This window comes from Solanum stenotomum, chromosome 11 (assembly GCF_019186545.1).
Source record: "Solanum stenotomum isolate F172 chromosome 11, ASM1918654v1, whole genome shotgun sequence".
In the NCBI taxonomy this organism is placed as follows: Eukaryota; Viridiplantae; Streptophyta; class Magnoliopsida; order Solanales; family Solanaceae; genus Solanum; species Solanum stenotomum.
In genome coordinates this window covers 4,614,167-4,641,083 of record NC_064292.1, presented here as the reverse complement: position 1 = coordinate 4,641,083, position 26,917 = coordinate 4,614,167, and the positions used below count along the sequence as shown (strand labels likewise).

General features: G+C 30.4%; 1 protein-coding gene across 4 annotated transcripts; it reads left to right on the top strand.

Moving 5' to 3' along the window:
* The first annotated feature begins 14,597 nt into the window (after nucleotides 1-14,597).
* LOC125843694 (OVARIAN TUMOR DOMAIN-containing deubiquitinating enzyme 12-like) lies at nucleotides 14,598-25,584 on the top strand. 4 transcript variants are annotated; one of them, XM_049522871.1, is made up of 13 exons: nucleotides 14,598-14,835; nucleotides 16,617-16,656; nucleotides 18,044-18,371; nucleotides 18,456-18,628; nucleotides 18,884-18,957; nucleotides 19,851-19,905; nucleotides 22,513-22,587; nucleotides 22,677-22,750; nucleotides 22,831-22,879; nucleotides 23,416-23,500; nucleotides 24,296-24,352; nucleotides 25,079-25,165; nucleotides 25,250-25,584. In XM_049522871.1, exons 3-12 carry the CDS (start codon nucleotides 18,044-18,046, stop codon nucleotides 25,156-25,158), a joined length of 1,050 nt encoding a protein of 349 aa, XP_049378828.1. In that variant the 5' UTR covers nucleotides 14,598-14,835; nucleotides 16,617-16,656; the 3' UTR covers nucleotides 25,159-25,165; nucleotides 25,250-25,584. The 4 variants fall into 4 exon arrangements, with proteins under 4 accessions (XP_049378828.1, XP_049378826.1, XP_049378825.1 ...); XM_049522869.1 differs by lacking the exon at nucleotides 16,617-16,656 and adding an exon at nucleotides 15,783-15,835; XM_049522868.1 differs by lacking the exon at nucleotides 16,617-16,656.
* Nucleotides 25,585-26,917: the final 1,333 nt, after the last annotated feature.

Sequence of the window (26,917 nt, the reverse complement as noted above, 5' to 3'; positions counted from 1 at the left end):
TACTCAACTCAAGGACTCAAAGATACTTCTCATCTCAAGACTGTTCGACTTAAGGGTTCATGCGAAATTATGGGCATGAACAATTCAACTCAAGGACTTCATGGGTAACATTAGGGGTGTTCACGGGTTGGTTTGGATCGGTTATTGGTCAAAACCAAAACCAAACCAACTTAATCGGTTTTAAAATTATCAAAACCAAACCAAACCAAATATAATATACATTTATCGGTTTGGTGATTATCGGTTTCGGTTTGGTTTGGTTCGGTTATTCGGTTATTAACAATACACAAAAATAAAAGAAACAATTCATTTAAAATGTGAAAAAAGGGACAACAATCCCTTCAAAACGAAAAATAGTTAGAATGACTTAAATTACTGAACTTTCGATCACTAAATTTACTATCAATAAAGCTTTAAAATTCACTATATTGGCCTAGAAGGAAGAGACAATAACATTTTCAGTCCCACAAAGAATTGTCGTAGACACTCATACACATGAAATCAATAAGATAAATGTTTCATCTTGGGCATTTTTGCTTTCAATAAGTAAATTATAAAGAAATTTTAATGAAAATATGTATAAGATCTTTAAAATTGTTTATAAAAATAATATATTAAGCATGTATGTTAATAAAATATATGTATATAATTCATCGGTTCGGTTTGGTTATTTCTTCGGTTTTTTTCAAATAAAACCATAACCAAACCAAATACTATCGGTTTTCAAAAATCTAAAACCAAACCCAAATAAAATCGGTTTTATTTTATCGGTTTGGTTTGGTTTTTCGGTTTGGATCGGTTTTTATCCAAACCGTGAACACCCCTAGGTAACATATAATAGTCCCATGATTAGAAATATAAATGCAAATGTGTTAGAAACTTATTACTCAAAACTTAGAACTTGAAGATACTACTCCTCTCAAAAGTACTAAACTGATGGAGTTCATGTGGAAGTTATGGGCATGAACAACTTGACTCAACGGTCAAAATATCAATAAGGAACTCATGTATAGAAATCTTCTCATTCTCATACTTACTTACTCAAAACTTAACTCAAATCGATGATGGATCTCAAAGGATTCACAATTGAACTCAAAGGCTTTCTTGAACTCTACTTTTAACTCTCTCTTGAATGTAAATTATGAATTCAAGAGTTATGGTTCATGAAATGAAGGATCTCAAAAATAATATAGCTATTCAATAATTAGGAATAGAACTTTTAGAAGGAACATGAATTCAAGAACTCAAAATCAACTTATCTCAAGAATACTCAAATCTAGGGAATGTATCCTAGATTACTCTTTTACTGATCTGAAAGTAGATGTAGGGTGTGAGGACGAACTAGTCCAACACTATGATAGCCTTACATACCTAGAAGAACAAGATTCTTGAAGAATCTTTAAGAATCTTGAAGAATAACTTGATTAGAAGCCTTGAAACCCTAGTTTGAAGGTAAACAATTAAGAAAACATTTCTTGAGATTCTTGAATTAGTTTCTTGAAATCTCTATGGCCAAGAATTATGATTTTCATTAGTGAAGATGAAAATCTAATTGTTTTGAGCCTTTTATTAGTCAAGAAATTCTTTTATGGTTTTCTTGGAGGTAAAAAGACAAAAACGACTCTTTTTAATATTTTCCCGTCGGCTAATTCGTAACAGCACTATATAGGTTACTAAAATAGTCATAACTTTTTGCTCAGAAATTGGATTGACGTGAAATTGGTGGCATTGAAAAGTAGATTCAAATACCTTTAATTGGATAGTTATGGCTCACGTAACTCTTTATATTCTAAGAGATATGATCGTTTGAAATTGACCCAAGTAGAATCTTACATCAAAACTTAATGAAATTTCAAGAACTCATCAAAAACTTAAATCCTTAAATTTCAAGAACGAAATTACGCTGAATAAATCATGATTGGCATGTGGGTGAAAGAACCCAACACTATGTAAGCTTACATACCTCTTAGGGATCAAACCCATGGCGAAAATCCGCAACTAAACTCAAGAACGTCAACGAACGCCTTCATCCTTTCCTCTTTTCTCCTCTTCTCTCTTCTTTTCTCTTCTTGAACTCTCAACTAAAACCCTAGGTGTATATTAGGATTATAAAAATGAACCTAATCATATTAGACCCATAAAATATTACTAAAAACGAATCAAATCTGATTTGGTAAGGAAAGGACCAAAAAACCCATTACTATTTTCGGCTAACTTTCCTTAATTGGACAGCTTAACTTCAAAACGCCATATCTCACTCATCCGACCTCGAAACTTAGCAAACTTGGGAGCATTGGAAAGATAATTCAAAGGTCTTTCCTACGGTATCTTGTAGCACATCTAACTCATTCTGTGCTAGGAGTAATGATCATTTCAAGTTGACCCAAAACTCATAACTTAAGCATAACTTGCAAAATTTGGGATTTTGCTATTTCCAATTTAATTCTTTTTGGAACTCAAGGTGCTATATCTAGTGACCTTAACACTTAAGAAATTTTTAATTTCTTGGTAAAATGTCACACACTACGAAGAACATTTCGAGTCTTAGTTCGAAATTTTTTTCTGGGGTGTTACAATTTCTAAATACACAGAGTTGTTATCCATGTTTTAAAAGTTTTTCTTTATATTGCATTTATATTATTGCTTTGTATTGAAATTTGAGTTGAGTTGAGACCAGGTTCGTTCTTTCAGTTCTGTTTTCAAGCTTATGTCTTGTTTTAGAATTCTCATCGTATGCTCGTACATTCAATGTACTGACGCCATTTGGCCTGCTTCGTTGTTATGATGCAGATACAGGTAACCAGGATCAGCATCCAGTGTATCGTTGAATCTGGTTGAGCTTCAGAGTTTGTTAGTGAGCCTCCTTGTTTCCGGAGGATCCCTCTTTATTGCTTTTCAGTATTCTAGTTCATTAGGATGTCGTGGGTCATGTCCCGACATCCATCTCAGTTATTAGAGGATTCATAGACAGTTAGTTAGTTCATTTGTCACTTTCTTGTTATTGGCTTATGTTGAATCTTGAGTTGCCACTTTGGCTAATTTGAATGTTATTTAATACATTCTAAGTTTTCTATTGAGCAAGTTTAATTTACTTTTTAGTATTTCTATCATGAGTTAAGTCTTCCACTAAGAGTTAAGCGAGGCCAAGGGTTCACTTGGGGCCAACAATGGTTCTTGAGTGTTAGTCCCTCTCAGGGTGTAGGCTTGGGGCATGACAAGATATGTGTCCATTTATTAGAACCAATTTGATTTCATACCAGAGCGATAGACTACATAAGTCATTCATTTGGTGAGGATACTGATGGAAAATATATATAAAAAAAAAGGACTTGCATATAATGTCTATTGATATCAGTAGCTTACATTAGGGCAATAAAAACATGTATAATGGAGGCAAGACTCAAGTTAGAACGATGGGAGGATACTTCCAAGCGTTCTAGCACTTCCCAGTTGACATGGGGTTACACCAAGGATCACTTCTTAGTATGTTCTTATTTTTCTAAGTGATGGGACGAAATGGCGTGGTGTATCCAGGATGAGGTATCATGATATATGTTATTTGTGATGACATAATACTATTAATGAGACACGCGATAAAGTTAATGCTAAGTTGGATGTGTGGAGACAAACTTTTGAATCTAAAGGGTTCAGATTGAGCAGGACCAAATGAAATATTTGTAGTGTGAATTCAGTGATACAGTGCATGAGACTGACGTGAAAGTGAGGCTTGACACTCAAGCTATCCCTTAAGAGAGATAGTTTTAAGTATCTTGGATCGGTAATTTAGGAAAGTGGAGACATCAACGATGATGTAACTCGTCGTATTTGTGTCACGATGAAGTGAATTCTTACCCCTTGGAGTCTTGTATATTGCCTAAACTTAAAAGTAAGTTATATAAAGTCGACAAAGTAGTGGTTCGATCGGCGTTGTTGTGTGGTGCGGAGTATTGGTCAGTCAAGAACTCTCATGTGCAGAAGATGCAAATTGCATAAATGAGGATGTTGAGATAGATGTGTAGGCACATTGTGAGTGATAAGTTAGGAAATAAAATATATGTGACAAGGTGGGAGTGGCATCCATAGTGTACAAGATGAGGGAAGAAAAACTAAGATGGTTTGGACATGTAAGGAGATGATGTGCAAATATCCCAATGAAGAGGTGTGACGGACTGGATATCGCGAGTATAAAAAGAGGTAGAGATAGAACAAAAATGTATTCAGTAGAGGTGATTAAACAAAATGTGGCGCAACTCAAGATTATCAAGGAAATGACATTAGATAGGAGGATTAGATGTCGCGTATTAGGGTAGAAGGTTAGTAGGTATGGAGTGTTGTCTTGATTTTTGAGGGGTTTAGTCGCTTTCTTATAGTGTTTTGTTTTTTTAGTCCATTATTATTTGTTGTTTATTGTGTTTAGGTTATCACATTATTTTGTGGTTGCTATTGTTTTCTGATCAGTTGCTTTGTTTCTGCATGGTCGTTTTTCTTTTTATTAGTTTCATATGTTATACTCAAGTTGAGGGTCCTCCAGTAATAGTCTCCTTACCTGCACAAGGTAGGGGTATGATCTTTGTACACTTTATCCTTTCCAAAATCCACCTATGAAATTCCACTGGGTATATTGTTATTGTTTGGGTTCATTTTCATCAAATAATATGATGATTTTGTCGCTATAAATACTCAATTAGAACAGAAACCCAACATCACATTTTTCCTACATTCACAAATCAAAAATTTAGTCATAGGAAGACTTAATGGTCACAAAAGAATTGAAATTGTGAGGATGTAATATCCAAGCAACAGACAAGTAACATTCTCAAAATAATGTATTGACCTATTTAGAAAGGTATGTGAGTTATGTACTTAGGGTCGTTTGGTACAAAGATTAATAACACATAGAATAGAAATGCAGGAATTTGTAATGCGGAGATTAGTAATGCAGAGTTTATTTTTATCAAGTGTTTGGTTCATTTTTTCCCATCTCATCTTGTGTTTGGATTAAAACTCTATAAAAAGCTTCTTTCCGATTATACCCTTAAATTATTATGTAATTGGGTCAAGATAGATAATTGCCAGACAATATTATTTTTTATAACCTTCTAACTAGCTATGAGAAGAACAATTTTGTTGTCATGTTTGCAATTTTTCACTTGAATTATGTGACGATAAATAATTGTCATCTTAATAAATTGATCAGTCACAAAATGTCATTTTTTTTAATTTAAAAAAGATAAACCATCTACTCTTAAAATCGAAAAGACAGTCAACAATGGTAAGATTGAATAAACCATCTACAGTACACATAAAATTACAAGTTGTAGTTTTAATATGTATGTAATTTTTTAAATTGTTTAAAATAGAAATAATTAGAAAATCACACAAATATATATATATATATATATATATATACACACATATAATTAAGATCACAAACATCAAATACAAATAAATAACTCACATTTCAAATTTGTATTGATTTGTATTGGATTTATTAGTAACAAACAACTCTCTCTAAATAATTTGTAAACTAATTTATTTAAATAAATTTACTAGTACAAATATAAATCATAAAATCAAGAAAATAAACAAAATAATTAAAATGTTTTGAGGGATATTTTTGTCTTTACATAGACTTATCCCATGGTATTATATCCTATGTATTATTAATACCTCCAAACGGAAGGTATTAGTAATACATCTTATAATACCATTAGAATGTATAACTAATTCATGGATGGATTAGTTATACATAGGCCCAAATTTCTATCAAACATAGTACTAAATAATACCTTACATAATACATGGATTATTTCTTCTAATGCGGCCTACAAAACGACCCCTTAATGTAGTGCTAATTTTGCTATTGTGATTTTTTCTTCTAGCAACAAATTATATTCACATAGGCATTCTTCCGTCAAGTCAGTTGTGGATAGTTTTGTCTGAGAGAATCTTCCATCCAACACTGATACTCCTAATTCAAATAAGATATTAGGGGTAAATAAAATTGTGTAGTTAAAGTACTAAAATAAATGTGGTTATCAAATTTAAAGATGATTTGATATATGTTCTCGATCTTTTTCAACAGTTCAGTAACATAAATCTGATAGGGAAAACTATGTAATTTATAATTATGATCTTTATGAATTGCAACGATACAAGGAAAAAAACTCAAATAATATTATAAGTTTTGGTTCGAATCCTATTAAATAAGTAATTATCTTTAACTTTTTTGCTTTCTTGTTATTTGAGTTCACTATCATCAAACAAATAAGGATGGTATCACATTTTCTTAACATTCTCGAATTAGAGATTTAGCTATGGTAAAATTATCCTAATATAGTCATAAAAATTGATATTGTGAGGATGCAAAATAAAACAACTTACATATGACTTTCTCAAAATGATGTGTTGGACTCTTTAAGAAGGCAAGTTAACTCTTTACCTCGTGTAATGCTAATGTTGCCACTATCTATGATTAACATAACTTTGTGATATTTATGGCTTTAATTTTACCTTTTACTAATTTTAATATGTAATGAAATGAATAATATTATATTTTGTTTTTTTAAAATATATGTGGTTATTTGTCGTTGTTGACATTGAAATTGATATGCAAGTGTTGAATGCATAAATAGTAAAAGATTGATTTAAATAAGATAATGAAAGCCATGTGAGATCACTTGAAATATAAATGATCTCATTTAAAAGAAACAAAAATCTTATGAAGTATCGTGTGTACTTATATCTATATAATTCATACTAAAAATAAGAATTGTTGTTTGAATTTTTTGTCCTTTATTAAGATACTTTGCTTTAGATAAACCTGTTTTTTCACAATTTTTCTTCAATTATTATAATAATATTATATATTGACTATGATAAACATAATAAAAATTAAATAAAGAAGATTTTCTTATTATGTTAAAGTCCTACGTGAGGAATCTTTTTCCAAGTAAAACGGATTTGATATGGAAAGAAGTGATAAAGTAAGAACTTTTAACCGTAGAAAGTTCAATTGTCTCTTAGTCGATTGTAGTTTGCGAACCTTCATTCTGATTGATATCATTAAAAAGAAAAATTATTTGCATGAAAAAAGAAATATCATTTGCATCAGGTGCATTGCACTTTCTCTAGCCCCAAATGTTCGTCTTTCTAAATAAAGTAATGATGACTCATCGAAGATTGAAGCTAACTAAGGAAAACAAATTAAATCAAAAAAACCTAAATCTTCATATCTGGTATTTCTCCATTCTCTAAACTTTAAAATTAAAATCTCTGATTAAAATGAGTCATATTACCCCACTACTCTTTGGTGGTACACTTAACTTTTGTTGCCTAATGACAAGTGAAACCAAAAATCTCATAGGAAGGAATAAAAAACTATCAAAAAGGATTTAGTGCAAGTATGACAAATTCCATTATATTCTGTATATAATGATCAAACCAAATAATGACCAATTGAATAATTTGTAAGAACAATGAATTACAAATTCTTATTAAAATAGTCTTAATACTAAACATTGGGTTAAGCTAGCTACTTGGATAATTGAAATTTATTTTAATACATGTGAATTTGTTTCAGTAATATATAAAAAAGTTAATTGCAAAAAACATAACTAAATTATTATTTTCTCATGAGTTCAATATCTTAATTATTTATTGTTCTTTTTGCCTATCTAAACTACCATTTTTTTCCATGAGTTTTATACTTAACTATTCACTTCATTTATATTAAAACACACACCGATATTGCGTTTTAAGCAAAAATTATACAACACCAATTTCAAAAACTAATTTTATTTTATTATTTTCCATAAACAAAACTAATTTTCGTTCTGTTACGCATAAATTATACATATATTAGTGGCAAGAACAACTGCAATAACAATAACATATATTACATTAAATAAACCAAAACTTTGATTGGTACATTAATAATACAACTAGTTACAGTAGCCCGTGCTAGCACGGGCCCAACATATTTTTTTATTTTTTATTTTAATTTAAGTGACATTAATAAAATTTTAACGGTCAAACAATTTTTTTGTATGTTCTTTAAATTTTAAGTTGTTGATTATCGTGGTTAATAATACTTTATTTGTAATTTTCAATATTCTCTTTGTCCCAATTTATGTGTCATTGATAGAATTTCGAAAGTGAAGCAAATTTTGTATATGTCTTTTAGATTTTGAAGTTATTTAATTATTATGAGTTATAGTACATTTTACGTATATGTTACTTTTTCTATCCCAAACTATGTGACATTAGTAGAATTTTGAGAGTTGATCAAATTTTTTGTATGTCCTTTAAATTTTGAAGTTGCTAATTATTGTGTGATTTGTAGTACGTTTCATGTTATTTCAAATAATATATGTTATTTCCTCTATCCTAATTTATATGGTACTAATAGATTTTGAGCTTCAACCAAATTTATAGATGTCTTTATAATATTTTAGGGTTTAATTACCTCTTTTTGATTTTTAATACATTAATATGCTTTCTTCACAATTATCAGTAGAGCTACCTTAAAAGGTGATGTGGCGCTCTCTATGACCTTCATTGTCATTTTTCTTTTTTCTCCTTTTTTGAATTTTTCTCAATTATATTATTTTTAAAAGTTATTTTCATAACTCACACTTCTTCATCTTCATAAATTATACTTTTAATTAGTATTAATAATATTCATAACTTTCAAACCTTTTATATTCATAACCCCAAAAAATTCAATTTTACATTAAATTAAAATATTCAATGCCTTTCTTTCTTTGGAGAGAAATGACATTAAATTAAAATGTTTGCCTCAATATGCTTAAGATGCTAGAATTCTTAAAGTTCATTTTAACTTTATGTTTTCTTTTGTTGGAATAGCTTTCTTTTTATTTTGTATGTAGTTTGTTGATGATTTTTAAGAATTTTGTTTTTTTTTCCTTTTTGTTAATCTTATTAGAACTTTTGTTATATATGTTGTATGTTGTTTAATATATTGATAGATTTTTAGGATTTTTTTTAGTTTTCTTTATGTTAATCTTATTTGAACTTTTATTGTATTAAGTAAAAAGTATTCTAATTAATTCTACTAAAGATTCACTAATTGAATGTTGAGAGAAATTAATTAATGTGAGAAAAGAACTGAAAGAAAGACTTAATCCTACTCCATCCGTCTAATAATTATTGTCTATTATACTATTTTGGAATGTCCTACAATACTTGTACACTTTATGAAATCAATGGATAGTTTACCCCTTATCATTATCTAAATTGCTAATTATTGTTGTATGATTTGTAATTTCTTTTACGCAATTTTCAAATAATAAAGGTTATTTCTTCTTTCTCAATTTATGTGGTACTAATAAAATTTCGAGATTCAATCAATTTTTTTTGTCTTTAAAATATTCTATTGTTAATTACTGTAAATTATTGTACTTTCTAAGTAATTTTCAAATGATATATATTATTTCATTTGTCTAATTTATGTGTCACCGATAAAATTTGAAGAGTTAATCAGATATTTTACATATTTTTATATCTTTTGAATATTTAAGTAAATAATTATTGTGATTTATAATATTTTACACAATTATTTAAAAAAAAAAATAAACAACAAACAAAACAAATTCATCATAGGAAAATTACCAAAGCATCCTTCAATACGTCAATAATGGGTCCCACTTTTTGTTTAAAAAAATATGCATATTGGGAGGATATTTTGTCCAAAGTGGAAATAGAATAAGTATAAAGCATTAAAGTCTTTTAAAATTTAAAATTGTTAATTCTTATTGTATGATTTGTAATACTTTTACGCAATTTTCAAATAATAGAGGTCATTTCTTCTTTCTCAATTTATGTAGTACTAAAAAAATTTTGAGATTCAATCAATTTTTTTTGTCTTTGAAATATTTATAGCTGTTAATTACTGTAATTTATAGTATTTTCTAAGAAATTTTCAAATAATATATATTATTTCATTTGTCCCAATTTATGTGTCACAGGTAAAATTTGAAGAGTCAATCAGATCTTTTATATATTTTTATATCTTTGAAATATTTAAGTAATTAATTATCGTGATTCATAATATTTTATAGAATTATTTAGTATAGTAAAATAAATTTAAAAGAAACAAACAAAACGAATTCATCATAGGAAATTACCAAAGCATCCTTCAATACAGCAATAATGGGTCCGACTTTTTGTTTTTAAGAAATTGCACATTTGAAGGATATTTTTGTCCAAAGTGGAAATATTGTGTAAAAATGTGTATTTATTGTGATTTTGAATGTTTCGTGGGGTAATAGGACGCACGCAAAGTTAAGGTGTCTTTTTGAAAATCTGGGACAACTTCAAGTATCACTTATGTTTTTTCTCAAAATCTAATTTACTTTCATAAACTATGTGTCAGATCAAAATCAGATTAACAAATTCAAAAGGAATGAGTAATAAATAGCTCATACAATGACATATTTATTATTTAAAAGAAGTACTCATTTCGGTTGAAAGCTAGCAAGATAGTTACAATGTAACTAAATACTATAAAAATCTTTGTATTGTGGCTTGTTTTATATATATATATATGGGCCCAAATGAGGTAGGTAATTAATGGTGTTAAATTGTCCAATAATATAAATTTTAAAGGTACAACCATAAAAGAAGAATGTACAACACTATCTAAGCACATATCATCCAATACTTGTCATGTGCTAAGTAGTAGATATTCCCACTTATTATATATATATATATATATATATATATATATAGTAAAATAAATCATATAAATTTATGAACAATCGAAAGTCATATTATATAGAGTAATACATCCCCCCCCCCCCACGCCACCGCACCCCCACTCTTTCTTTTATTGCTTTTCTTAAATAAAAGGAAAATTTAGAAATATAAATACATAAGCTCTTAAGTAAAAATGAAATCTCTTACAAAACTTCAATAAATTTCAAAGTGAAATATATATTCAAATATAATTTTATTTTTATATATATATTTTCAACTTAACTTAAAATCTATATATATTTTTTAATATCATTAAAAACCTACTTAATTAAAAATAGATGTGTAGTACTATATTGTGCTTTCTTGAGGGAAAAAATGAAAAATAAAATATGGAAATTTAACGGCAGCCATTTCTAGCTCCCGACAATATCATGATAAAACACGGTATCCGTACCTGTAAATAGAAAGTGAATACAAGTAGACATTAAAAATATTATTTATTTATTTATTTATTTAAAAAAAAGGACAACTCGTTATATAAATTTTTATCATGTTAAATTAAATTAATATTTTTATGATGACCCGAATAACTTGATTATGAAAGAATAAATAAATAAGCATCTTTTTTAATAATTTCATAAGTTATACTTTATGACCTTCATTTTAATTTATTTATCTTTTTTGCTTGACAGAATTTAAGAAAATAGATATGTATAATGTACTAAAATATTTTTTTTTATTTTGGAACTCTAATATGCCATGGTAGAATTTTGAAATTAAAAATTCATTTCAAAATTATTATCTCACTCTTAATATAAAATAAATTTATTTTAAAATTAATTAATTAAAGAATTAATTATTTCTTATTTCTCGCACCAAACAAGTTGTAATTCCCACCTCGTGAATATTTTATAATTATAAAATAAAATATGTCATTCAAAGTAATTATTTTTAAGTATAAAAAAAATGTGCTAATATTAGACAGTAAATAATGTCTAGTTCTTTTTAATGATTCATCATCATCCTTACATGATGAAAATGCGAAAAAACTACGTCTTAGCATCCATTTATCATAAAGTTTAAAATTATATTTGGGTATATATCTTATTTTTTTTAAAAATAAAATTTTGTGTAGAAAAGTTGATTTTCTTTTAAAGATAGTTGTTTAAGATTTAATTCAAAATTTATGATCAAACAAATATTTGAAAATAACTTTTTAAAATTTGATTGAAAATTTATGACCAAATAAATAGTTGAAGATAAGTTTTCAAAGTCTAATCCAAAATCTATGATGAAGATAAGTTTTCAAAGTCTGATCCAATCTATAATCAACATATGGTTGAAGATAAGTTTTCAAAGTCTTGTTTAAAATCTATGATCAAATAGAGTCCGAAACCTAAATAAGCTACAAAAAAACAAAAGTGACCAAAATAAGTCATTATTCTAGTAAGTAACTAAAATAGGCTTATTGGAAGAAAATTTTTTGTTTTATGCCATGTTCTAAATGTTTTCCGTTAGTCTCATAATGTGTATATTTTAATATATAACGGAACTATATTTTACATTTTGTAAAGTGGAAGTTTTTCTTACACTTTATAAAGTAGAACAAAAAATTATGTTTTATAAAGAGGAATATTTTTCACGTTTTGCATTAAGTTGTATCTCTTTATGAAGCTTTTGCAGTGTTTGTCATACAATTATATTGATTTGACATATCATAAAAATGGAAAAAATTATTACATTATGTATTTTTATTTTTTTATTTTGAAAACTCCTCCAAGCTCTATTTAAGGACGTTCAAACATTGCCCTTCAATATCTTTAGTCTTCTATTTTTCTTCATTTCAATCACAAAAAGATGTCTTCTGAACCAAAAGTTAGAGTTTCGATTTATTGAAATGACGAAATTATATATGACAGAAATACCATTTATTATAAGTGTCATCCCAAATACAATGCAAAATATTAAATTAATGTCCGATATCATAAATTTTTTTCACCAATTTATAAAAGAATGGGTATAAATAGTACTGATTATAATTTGATTATAGTCGAAAAATACCCCACTTCATTTTTATCACAAGGACAAGTAAATTTTGGAGAGTGAATTATCTATAATGACGAATCGTTGACCGACTTTTTGAGGGTTCAAAATGACTACATAGATCAAATCAAGTTAACAATACTTAAATCCATGTTAGGAAGGAGTCTAAGACTAGTCAACAATGTTCTCATATAACAATACTTGAAAAATATTCCTCTTTGTAAAACAAATTTTTTTCTTCCACTTTATAGAGTGTAAGAAAAACTTCCACTTTACAAAGTGGAAGAAAAACCTACACTTTACAAAATGTAAAAAATAGTTTCGTTATATATTAAAATATGCACGTTATGAGACTATCGGAAAATGTTTGAAATATTGCATAAAAGGGATTTTTTTCTTCCACTAAGCCCATTTTAGTTACTTACTAGAATAGTGGCTTATTTTGGTCACTTTTATTTTTTTTTTTGGCTTATTTAGGTTTCAAACTCTCAAATAGACATTTAAAGTAAAAATTTCAAAGTCTAACTCAAAATCTATGACTAGACAGATGTATGAAGATAAGTTTTCAAAGTGTGATTCAAAATCTATGATCAAATAGATATGTGAAGGTAAGTTTTTATAGTTTGATCCAAAATCTACGACTAAATAGATATTTGAAGATAAGTTTACAAATTTGATTCAAAATCTATGACCAACTAGACATTTGAAGTAAAATTTTCAAAGTGCATGACCAGACAGATATTTGAAGTAAAGTTTTCAAAGTTTGACCCAAAATTTATGATCAAATAGATATTTGAAGATAATTTTTCAAAGTTTGATTCTAACTCTATAATCAAATAGACATTTAAAGTAAATTTTTCAAAGTCTATTTCAAAATCTATTACTAAACAGATATTTAAAGATAAATTTTCAATGTCTGATCTAAAATCTATGATCAAATAGACATTTAAAAGTAAATTTTCTAAGTCTAATTTAAAACATATGAACAAATAGATATTTAAAGATAAGTTTTCAACATTTGATCCAAAATCTATGACCAAACAAATAGCTAAAGATAAGGTTAGAAAGTCTAATAAAAAATCTATGACTAAATAGAAATTTGAAGATGAGTTTTCAAAGTCTGATCTAAAATCTATTATCAAACAAATATTTGAAAATAAGTTTTTAAAGTTTGATCCGAAGTCTATGATCAAACAAATATTTAAACTAATTTTTTCAAATGAATTCAAAATCTATAACCAAATAGATAACTGAAGATAAGTTTTTCAAGTCTGATCCAAAATTTATGATTAAAAACCCCGATTCAAAATCTACTATCAAATAAATATTTAAAATATTCAAAATATTTGATCAAACACTAATCTAGAATATAGTTCTTTCATTTTTATTTGATAACTATCAGTAACATAATTCCCATTTTTCACTTTATCCTATTCATTATTCATTCTCATTAATATTTTACGATGAAAAATATTCAAAGACATAAATTAAAAGCTATTTTCTATAAATCCCATAATCATTTCGTATGAAAGGGGGGATGACGATTATTACATCACTATTTTTTTAAAAAATATATAAAATAGTTAATAATAATTGATCGCTATTTTACTTCCGAGAAATTAAATTCTAATTTTTAAAAAGGATGAATACAAAGAAAAAAATCTCGATAATTTTTTTAAACTTTAAAAAAATTACTTATTTTAAATTATATGAAGAAAAACTAGGGAAAAAATAAATTTAATAATAAACGACGTTGTAATAAATAAAAAAAAAAGGAAAAGGAATAAACGGCGAGGATGGAAGCCGAAAAACTCCAAAAGAAGGGACTGATATAGTGAAAGAGAAGTCAGAAAGAGGTGCATTTGCAGAATTTTGATTCCATTTTTAATGTCCATTTCCTCTCTCTCTCCTCTCTCACCTCGTGACATCCGTCCTTCTCCACTTCTCCCCAATCATCAACTATTCCTCCCCATCCATATATTACTACTATTGCTATTTGTGGCTTCTCGAGTACGGTTGTTGTTTTACCTCAGTTGAACTTGCTGCTGTAATTTGGATCGGCCGGAATAAAATGTAAGTTTAATGAACATTTTTGTGATTTTTCTGTGTATAGATGAAATTGTGTGTTTTTTGTGCTTTATTATGAGTGTTCATGTGTGAAGTAACGATGAGTATGAGTGATTTTATTCATTCGTTGTAGAAGTGTTTAATCGTCAGGAGATGAATTTGTTTGAAATGGATCGAGTTGATCAGAATTTGATGTGATTGATTTAGAAATGTGTGTGTACTGTTTTTTTTTAACAGTATTCGTACTCAGTTGAATAAGCTGTTGAAAGTTGGATCGGCTGGAATAAAATGTAAGTTTAATGAGCATTTTTGTGTGTTTTGTGTGTAGATGAAATTGTGTGTTTTTTGTGCTTTAATACGAGTGTTCATGTGTGATTTTGTTCATTTGTTGTAGAAGTGTGTAAACATCAGGTGATGAATCAGTTTGAAATGGATCGAGTTGATCAGAATTTGTTGTGATTGATTTAGATATGTGTATGTACTGTTTTTACACGGCATTCTTCCTCATTTGAATGAGCTGTTGTAATTTGGATAGGCTGGAATTTTTTTTTTGATAACCGAGAAATCAAGGATAGGCTGGAATTAAATGTAAGTTTAATGAGCATTTTTGTGATTTTTTACGAATAGATGAAATTGAGTGTTTTTTTGTGGTTTATTCTAAGTGTTCATGTGTGAAGTAAGGGTGAGTATGAGTGATTTTGTTCATTTGTTAAAATTTGTTGTTGAAGTGCATTATCATCAGGTGATGAATCTGTTTGAAATGGATCGAGTTGATTAAAATTTGTTGTGATGAAATTCAGTGTATTTTGTGCTTCATTCTGAGTGTTCATGTGTGAACTGTTAATGATGAGTATGAGTGATTTTGTTCAGTTGTTTTAGTTTTGAAATGGATCGAGTTGATTGAAATTTGTTGTTATTGATTTAGATGTGTATGTACTGTTTTTTTTACACAGCATTCTTCCTCAGTTGAATGAGCTGTTGTAATTTGGATCGGCAGGAATAAAATGTAAGTTTAATGAGCATTTTTGTGATTTTTGTGTGTGTAGATGAAATTGTGTTATTTGTGCTTTATTACGAGTGTTCATTTGTGAAGTAACGATGAGTATGAGTGATTTTGTTCATTTGTTGTAGAAGTGTTTAATCATCACGTGATGAATCTGTTTGAAATGGATCGAGTTGATCAGAATTTGTTGTGATTGATTTAGATATGTGTATTTTTACACAGCATTCTTCCTCAGTTGAATGAGCTGTTGAATTTGGATTGGCCGGAATTAAATGTAAGTTTAATGAGCATTTTTGTGATTTCTTACTAATAGATGAAATTGAGTGTTTTTGTGCGTTATTCTAAGTCTTCATATGTGAAGTAACGATGAGTATGAGTGATTTTGTTTATCTGTTGTTGCAATTTGGATCTGCCGTAATCAGTTATAAGTTCATGCATTTTTTGTGATTTTATGAATTGATGAAATTGAGAGTTCGTTTGTGTTTCATTCCGAGTGCTCAAGTACGAGTGATTTTGGATCGACCAGAATCAAACTTTGTTTATTGGGCATTTTTGTGATTTTTTTTTAATAGATGAAATTGAGTGTTTTTTGTGCTGCATTCCGAGTGTTCATGTGTGAAGTAACATGAGTATGAGTGATTTTGTTCATTTGTTGTAGAATCTATTTGAAATGGATCGAGTTGATCAAAATTTGTTGTGATTGATTTAGATTGGGGCTTTTATTTGCTCTATGTATGTGTCTGTACTGTTTTGTGTTTTTTCTTTTCACGGCATTCTTCCTCAGTTGAAGGAGCTGTTGCAATTTGGATCGGCCGAAATCAACTGTAAGTTTAACCAGCATTTTTTGTGATTTTCTGTGAAGAGAGGAAATTATGTGTTTTTTGTGCTTCAGTCTGAGTGTTCATGGGAAGTAACAATGAGTATGAGTGATTTTGTTCATTTATTGTAGAAGTATGTAATTAGGCTGTTTGAAATGGATTGAGTTGATCAAAATTTGTTGTGATTGATTCATATTGCGGCTTTAATTTGCTCTTTGTATGTGTATGCACTGTTTTGGGTTGCTTTATGCGCATTCTATATGAATGTGTAATTGCCAAATCTGAAAGAAAAAGGGAGAGGTTATTTGTAGGTGAAATATGGATAGAGTTGATCATAGGTTGTTGTGATTGATTGAGATTGTGTTATGTACTTTAGTCTTTAATTTTCTTATCCTCAGTTCTTCTTCTGCTTAATCTGAACAATCCATTGGCACTTCGTCACCAAAATCTGTGTATTTGGCATTTGATCAGTTGATATTTGACAAACTATCCTGAAGTAAATAGTAATTACGAGCTGGTTTCAAAGGGAAAGAAAAAGAATGATGGTGCAGTAAACTTAAACTGGAGGTTGCTCTGTCTATCTGTGTGTGTTATAAATGACTAAAATGGAATTACTAAATACTAACGTCCTCAGCATTGATTAGCTAGTTTAGAGGTTTGGGTAGTTTATTTGAATTGCATGACAGCCTCATCTAAAAGTTAAACTATTAAAGAGGGACACTTGTGGTTTATTGAGTTTAGATCTGCATAAGTTTGTCAGGTTAAAATTATACGCATGGAAGAATTTTGCCAAAGGTGCGGTTAAACACCTTGCATTGCGTTAATTTCATATGCCATTTTCTCTCTTCTTCAAAAGTGTTGTCTATAGGTGCTGGTATTCTGAGATGATTTTCAAAGAGAGTCTGCCTTTCTGATTTGTATGACTATTACCAAAGAATGTTGTTAAGGGACCCACATGAATACCACGGAAAAAGTAGGTACACCTAATTCATGGGTCACAGCCCCTTCAGAAAGCTTGAATGTGAATTCTCATTTTGTACCTAACTAACTATGAAACGGAGCCTTAATCCTTATTACTATTGTAATCTAGAGACTACAGGCACTTGTATGCAATTGTGTGAGCTACTCTTAATTTTAGATGATTCCATTTTAGATCATTTGAAAAAGAAAACACAAGTGTATTTATTACTTATCACAAAAACAAAGAAAAACATTGATAAATTAGTTCTTTGCACGTTCTAGTACTAAAGTTGGTTTGGAGGGAAATGGATGTTCTGCGTCCCGGAGCATAGATAATTGGCTTTTTCTTTTTATCATTCTTAACTGCTACACAGCAATAATCATCAGTATTCATTGTTGCATGCTTTTATCTGATATAAATAAAACTGCTCAGATGATTACGCACGAGCAAGATCCAGATGTTGTCCGGTGGGGTCTTCAGTTGTTTGATAGTGATCCATATTCTAACTGCGCATATAGTGGTGCCATGCCCCAAAACAGCTTAGATTACTATCAGGACCATTACTTCAAAGGTAATCATTTTAGTACAGAATCTGGCAATGAGGAAAATCACAATTTCAATGCACAGCGTCTCCAGGAAGAACTGTCTCAGCTTTCAGTCACTGAACCACCTTCAATCCTCCATCAAATGGCAGAACATACACAAACACATTTTTATCCACAAGACTGGTTTAGTCAACCTATGGGAAACTACATTATTGGTATTGGAAGTGTTTGCTTTTTCCAACCTTATAATTATAGTTCTTGGATTAATTTATTCTGACTATTCATATTATAATTTTCAGGAGAAGAGAACTGTGATGAAGAAGAAACTAATGATGGAGCTTCCACTTCATGCTCTAGCCCAGGAGAAGAGTCATATACGGGGGAGGACTGGTCATATTCACTTGAATTGACGGATGAATACAATCTTGATGGTGAAGTAGGCAAACGATTGAACCAGATGATTCCAATTCCTGTAAGCATTCTATGTCCATATGTAGAATGAGTTAGCAACTAATATTTTCAATTGTTCTCCTTTTCATGATCAACACAATCATCTGAAAATATCGGGATTCATGTGCCAGAAGTAGTTGGAGACATGTCTCATTGTTGTTAAACTTCATTCCCTGTAGACACTTGAGAGATATACTTGTTTTTGTCTCTTAACTTAGTTGTGCCTCTTGAAACTTTTGCCTTTATGCTCATGCAACTTCTATACTTGCCTTTGCAGCACATCCCTAGAATCAATGGAGAAATACCGTCAATTGATGAGGCAACCTTAGATCATCAAAGACTTCTTGACCGGTATTATACAATTTCTTTGATGGAAGATGTGAATGTTTAGTTCAAAGATCTACAAACCCTATGCTGGTTGTATAAATCTAGCAATTGTTTTTCTTAATATAAATTTACCTCGCCACTTTTGAAAAGATGCTGATCAACAAATTATATTTCTGTAAAACATAAATATCATATTGTTTCATAAGGATTCATTATTATTTTACTGTTTTTTGCATGTTTTTCTATTGTTTGAAAAATTAAGTTTATGTTATTTGATGGTAGGGATAATTCTTGCAGCTGTTAAGTTTAAACAAATTAAATAATGTTAAGTACCTATCAAAAAGGAGAAAATAATAGGAAAAGAACAAACCCGAAAGGAATACTTCCCTCTGTTCTGCTTTATATGGCTCTATTATCATTTGAGAAGTATAAAACTTTTTCTTTGACCATAACTTTTTCATAATTCTTTGTGTAAATTTTATTTTTAAAAAGATTAAGAACTTGATTTTATAATTGAGACTGAAAAGTAGATTGTTTGACCCATGTATTCCTTCATTCTTTTTTAAACAAAGGGGTTCATTTTAACTCCCTTTGAGTTAATTTATACGGCACTTTTTCTGTTTTTGGATGTTCCAAAATATTTGCACCATATTATTTCTATACAACCTTCATGAACCTAAATTTATTAAGCTCTTCGTACTTTAATTTTGATGTTTACTCTCTTTGTAACCTCAACTTTGATATTCTCTTCCATAATCCAATTATTTATTATATACATCAAATGAATTTCTTAATTCTTAAACTTCATGTCTAGTTAAGTACTATCACATATAAAGAATTTGTGAGTGTGTTCCCTACTTGTTTCTCTTCTTTGTCATTCTTTTGTTTAAGGTGCAGAAGTTTGTTTATTTCTACAGATTACAGGTTTATGAACTAGTCGAATTTAAAGTTCAAGGTGATGGGAATTGTCAGGTCAGCTCTCCTACATTCATCATTCAATTCTTTTCAATTAAAAGTCACAATCTTCCCTAGCACAATTATTTACTAGATAGTTGAGGATATCTGTAGTTTTGTTCAGTTCTCAAAAGAGGAGGGCAGGTTTAGTATTTCAAATTCTTTAGACATAAGAAAGTAATAACTTGAGTCAAAGAAGTTCGAAAAGGCTGTCTTTTCATTTTTATAAATTTCTTGAGTTCTACAATGTAGATAAAGAATGGAAAATGGAACAACAAATATTCAATATTTTAAGAAACAAAACACTAATTTCAGATTGTCCAAATAGGGGAACTTACTGCCCCGTATGTGAAATAAAAATAGCTTCTGTATCGGAGTTACTAACTTCTAATCCCAATTTTAACAAGCTATGTAACGATAATATCATGTAAGCACTTATGATAAGATACACTACGAAGGGAATGAGGAATAGACGCTGAAAGACTATTGCATCTGACATTTGGTTAAGAAGCTCCACCCAAGAAAGCCATCTCACATGGTTTTGGGATGCTATGCGGTTGCAATATAAAATCTTAAATTTAGAAGTTGGAACCAGCCTAGAAAATAAGTGTTATATCTATATCTGCCCTGAAAAAAACAAAAGTTTGGAATAATAGGAACATGATTTGGTTTCACCACTTTTCCCATAACCTCTAGTTTTCGGTGCTACAATTCACACAAGTCTGTATTTTTTACCTTTGATATCCATATGTCACTGTCTTCTTACACTAGACAAATGCTAAAAAGGTCTTTTCTTAAACATTAGTCAAAGTTGATGCAAGAAGTGATGAACTCCTTATCAGAAAAGGAGAAGTGATGCAGTTCGGGGATGTTAAAGCTGAGTATATCTTAGGTCAATTATGAGGTTGCAAATTATGTATTTAAGAAGTAGAGAAATAGTGAATACTCAAATTGGTAATCAGTTAGTAACTTTGGGAACTTCGCATAACAAGAAGAAAAGAGGAGAGGAAAATGAGAATAACCTCTCCTATGTGGTTTGCGAGATATTGCATAGGAGTGGGGGTTTTACCTTGTGCGCACCCAAAGGGTAGCGGCTGCGGGTTTTCCTTGTCATCAAAAAAATAAAATGAGAATAACCTCTCTTAGGGATTTAACTAAAAAGAATGTTCACCTTGTTTAAGCTTATATTTAATATTTGATCCTCCTGAATACTCCCTATATTTTTCTGTTGATACAAGTCAATAGTCTAAAATAATTACATCATGAATCTGAAGTTCTTTCAACAATCAATCAAATCTCAAGTTCATCATTCGAACAACTACATCTCCATCCCAAGAACATCGGCTCCTGCTATGTCCAATCATCTGTAACCATTTAACTTATTCGGGCTCAAAGCGTTCCAATACTACTTTGCTAATATATGCTAGAGATTCTCTGAATCTTACACTTCTACATTGTTATATCAGTTTTTAACCAAATCATTAGCAAATATCAGACCTAAAAGTGTAACAACATAACTAAACTTGTATCCCAACTAAATAGTATCACCTACAGGAATCTTTTGCTTACATTGTTTCAATTCTTAGCTATTTATATTGATTCCAGGCGGGTGGCAACCTTCACTTAATTTATCCTTTATGCATGCTACGTGCACTACTTGTCAGATGTGGTTATTTTTACTTGTCTAACACTATAGGAATGAATATCTTTCTTAATATCTCTGATTCTCTGTGTCCGAGGATGATTATGGATGTGTTCGCCGTAGAGACCCAATATTTACATTTATATAATATTGTTGGTCTCACCACAATTCTACAATACTTTACTTTGATTAAGTATTTCTGTATGATATAATACTCGAGTTGCAGCCATCCATTTCAAACATCCTATTTTGATCTTATGTATCATATCTGCATCTCATGTCATTTCCTGGAAAATTCAGTTTTAGAAGTAAGTTGGGCATACTCAGGTTGCAACCCTCCATTTCAAGCATCCTACTTTTTTCTACATGTCATGTCTGCATCTATCATGTGTCTTTTCCCCCCTTATCTTGTATCTATTGTGTCATTTCTTGGAAAATTCAGTTTAGCTATTAGTTCAGCATTTAGAAGCTAAATTCTGCCTAACTTCACCTTCACCCTCTTATATGAGCTAAACTATACATATATTCTGTTTTAGTTCTATTTATCCGAAACATTTAGTCTCTAAAGTGCCTCTCCAAAAAGCCAACTTCCGATGGGTCCCTCCATTGTTTCATGGACAGTATCATCTGCAAATAACTGGCACGATTTTATTTATATTATTGGTTGACTCACACATAATAAGGGTAAACAATACAGCGGGAAGGCAAACCTGGTGTAATTCAACATTTTTAGAAAATTCCTTTGCCTTCCATTTTCTTGTACTTTGACTGCTCCTTCATGTATGTCCTTTATGATTTCCTTCCTTCTCAAGTACCCACACCCTCTTAAAGACTTTTTTCATGTTGTATCATGTATGAATCTCAAATTAATAGTAATACTGAAATTCAGTTGGGATTGAAGGGGTATCATCTTAGTCAGTCCTGTTGTTCCCACCTAACTGTTCCATTTTCACTTCTGATTGGTAGAACATGTATTGTTCTAGTTTCGTGCTTTGTCAGATCAATTTTACCGCACCCCTGAGCATCACAAATTTGTCAGACAGCAAGTTGTGAATCAGGTCCGTAAAGCTTCACATCATAACATAAACAAATCTCGCCTTGTCATTCTTGTTCTGCGATAATGATATCATTTTTTTTGGATTATCAGCTCAAGTCATGCCCAGAGATATACGACGGATATGTTCCCATGGCCTATCATGATTACCTGAACAAGATGTCAAAGTATCTCTTCAACTTTGTTTCTGAATTAATATCATTGCATGGATTACTTTAAATCGCTACTTTTATGTAAATGAAATCAGGGACGGCAAGTGGGGTGATCATGTAACTCTACAAGCAGCTTCTGATTCGGTAAAGTTTTTGGCCTGTGCTTTCACCTAATTGTTCCTTTCTTTCCTCTTGTTCTCTGGTGAGCGACAATTTGGAGGGGGGTAGGAGAGGTACTCTAAGCGTCTCTCTCTTTTAAAATTCTGGCATATCATATCCAAGGCTAAGCACAAAGGGGTGAAGCTTTTCAAAAGACTTGCACCTAATAATTAAAATAGCCAAGACCCAAAAACTGCATATCGTCGTAACACCATTGGCACATTCTTCATTCTTGTTTAATCAACAAATACCAGTTGAAAGTTCAGAATAATTTCTTTTCTTAGTGCATTTATGGTGCATTTTGTGAACATCATGTTGGGGTGTTACAAAGAGGTGTTTGGATTCTATTAGTTGTTTATCAGTGATGCTCAAACGTAATATTATAACACCATTTTCTTCAGTGAAATCAAATTATTGGGGCTTGTTTGTTTTTTCTGATGAAAAAGTGAGTATTTGATTGTAGTTTGCTGGAAGAGTCGAGAAATTTATAATTATCTGACTTTCTCAACTATTCAATGCAGTATGGTGTCAAAATATTGGTCATAACATCTTTCAGAGATACCTGCTACATTGAGATACTTCCCACCATTCAAAAGTCTGAACGAGGTAAAAGATGTATTCTCGTTCATAAATCTGTTTTTGTTCTTATTCTTGTTGCTAGATCTAGCTGCAGCTTTGAACATATTATCATCTAAGTAATCCCTATGAAGTCGCATTAGTATTCAAATATTTGTATTGGTTTGACCACCACACCTAATCGATTACTCAGTCTAGAAAAACTAGTGATTTATTCATCAGTTATCTGCTTTTGCAATGCATAAATATTCTATTGGCTAATCACATATTGAACCCGAACTTTACTGATTTCTCAAGTGCGAAAATTGGAGAAAACATTGAATAGTTATGTTAACCTTAACTGTGATGTTTGCCTTGCCTTGAATTTAGAGTTGTGTCTTAGCTGTGTCAACATTCTAAATATATGAGTTATGGTACTACTGGCCTCCATGGTCTATGGTTAAGTCAAGATTCCTAGACTTGTATCTACAATAACAAAACAAAATAGTATGTTTTTGTTTAGGCTTGGTTTTTTCTTGTGGAATTTTAGTTTCAAGCTTAAGATTTAAGAACAAATGAACAGTTTTACCGGAACTTGATGAAGAACAGAAATATTTTGGTCTCTTTCGGGTGGTGGGTGGATTCATTTATTCCTGTTGTGCAATTCAAAAGGGAGATCATCCTTTTCTCTTGGAATATATCAAACAATTCTGACTGATCCTTATCATCATTACTTGGTCGAATAATCATGAAAGGGAGTTCATCTGAGACTGGTCTTAATTGTTGTTTCTCTTCAATTTTAACAAAGTTGGGATGACTCTTGAATATGAAACCCCGTTGTTGCAGTTATATTTTTGAGCTTTTGGGCCGAGGTTCACTACAACTCAATATATCCTGTACGAGGTGAGATCAAAATGTTTCAATTTTGAATTAGTTATCGTCTATAATTCCACCTCATTTTTCTGCTTTTATCTTTCCGTCACGTAAAGTTATACTGATTCCAATTTTCCAGTTGATAATTTATTTGCCAATTTTTACTCCTATAAAAGCTTTTGCGTTGAAACTGTTGCCAAAATAGTCAAGTAGAGGACTGACAGTCCAAGTTTAAAATGGTCATTTTGGTATACGAATCTTTGGATTACCCTTGTGGGGGTAGAAAAGAATAAAAACTTTCCACTAATATGAAGGAAAGTAAACAAGTCAAAGGGGTGCTATTGATTGACATGAAACAAAGATGATCCCATTAGCTCATCGACAACAAAGTTAATTGGTACTACTTGTTGTTCAGAGGTGACATGTATCTCGTGAAATTACTTGAGGTGTGTTGTGCACATAAGTTGGCCCGGACACCACGATTACCAAAAAAACAAAAAGATTCAAGTTGAAATTTATATAGGACATTAGTTCTTTCTGTGTGCTAAGTTCAAATGGGCATTTTCTTACGCTTTTCTTCTCTCCAACTGATCCACAAAGAATCCGGAAATCATTGGTCCAAAATTCTTTCGTTCTTTTCCTCAACAGTGTATATGATTCAAACTGGGTCTTACCCGCATTTTCTTCTTCCTTGACGAGCTAGTATTCTCTTGGGTCTTCGTGTAACAGTTGAATCTATTTGTTTCTGCCTTCCAGATATCACAGCTGTTGAGATGAAAAAGAAGTACTTAGCCATTTCAAATGAACAATTGGAATCTCAAGATGGTTACCAATGATAGACTGGTATTAAACACTTCACATATTCTGCACATTTTCAGTCTTTAAAATTATTCTAACCACTTCTAATTTATTGATTCCGTTATTTAGCAGCTAATACATGATATTTGCCACAACGTTTCTGCAAATTACCGATAACCAGCTCAGGTGCAAGCCATTTTTTTTCTTGACATTCTTTCCCAAGAGCAATATTTGGTTTGGGTTTTGAACTTGCACTATTCATCTTTGCTAAATCCAGCAGCAAGTCTAACATTATTTTCCATATTCTTCTTTAAGTATGTCTACCTTGAATGCATCTACAAAATAAATATTCAGGTGCATATTATCTTCTCTTAACCTTTAAGAGTCAGATGTATAGGGGAATATCTGATTTCTGAAAATTTCATTTTTATCTCATTGGTAAGAGTAATAATATCAACTATAAATGTTGTTTACATATTATAAAATAAATGGTTGGTAGGTATAAAATGGTGGAATTTTCTTTTTACAAAATATAAGCTGGTGGGTCAACTTTATATTTGAAAAATATAAAATCTATTATATGAAATTTTCAAATCAATTTTTTTTTTGAAAATTTGAGATTTCATCTCATGAGAAGAAATCACATGTCCATAGGTTGATTTTATCTCATGATTTCAAATCACAAGATGAAATTGCATGTCCAAAGACTACTTAAAATGTTAATTTGATTCATGTACTATTGAAGTGGGTAAAAGATAAAAATACTACAACAACAAAATCTTCAGTGTAATTTTACAAGTGGGATCTGGAGATTGTGGTGTGTACACAGTTTTACTCTAAAGATGATGTTTCTAATAGACCCTTGTTTTAAGTAAAAAATATTTTAAAATCAAGTATAAGAAACAAATACAGCATTGAAGAATTCATGTTGAATACAAACGAAGAAAAGATTCAAGGAGACTAAGATCAAAGAACAAGATAGTAGAAAAGTGATAGAAACAATACTTGTAAGGAAATTATACAACGCTCGAAGTCACCTACTAATCTTCGAGCCAAATCCTCAACCTCAAATCTTTCTATCTAGGGTCATGTTTTCGGTGAGCTGCAGATGTGTCATGTCTTGTGTAATCACCTCTCCATACTTTTTTGGTTTACTTCTGCCTCTCGTTATTTCGACTATAGTCAACCTCTCAGACCTTCTTATTAGCGTGTGTGTACATCTCCTCTTCACATGCTCAACCCGTCTCAGACTTACCTCCCTCGTCTTGTCCACCATGAAGGTTATCCCCACTTTGTTCTTGATATCGTCGTTTTTATTCCTATCTCTCTTCGAATGCCCATGCATCCATTTCAACATTTTTATTTCCACAAATTGTATTTTTTGAACATTCGAGTTCTTGATCAATTAATACTTCGCCTCCCTACAACATATTTGGTTTGACCGTCACTTTATAAAACCTAAATTTAAGAATTGGTGACATTTTCTTACCGCACAAAACACCAGATATAAGCCTAATATTAGTACTTATTAGTTCAATGAAGTTAAATATTTGGAGTCTCTTTTTTGTTTCTTTTTTTTTTTTTTGGGTTTGAAAATATTTTGGAGTCACAATAAATAGAAGTCCACATCAAGGAAGTATTCCAATTTTTTTTTCTAAGGCAGTGTAAAATTTCATTTAGATTTCATTTCCTAGTATTTTTGTCGTTGAAGAATGTTCAACTTCAGTGGCGGTCCTAGGAACGAGCCCCACGTTGCTCCCAATCGCCCTCCGGATAAAGAGGCGGCATCCGTCTTAT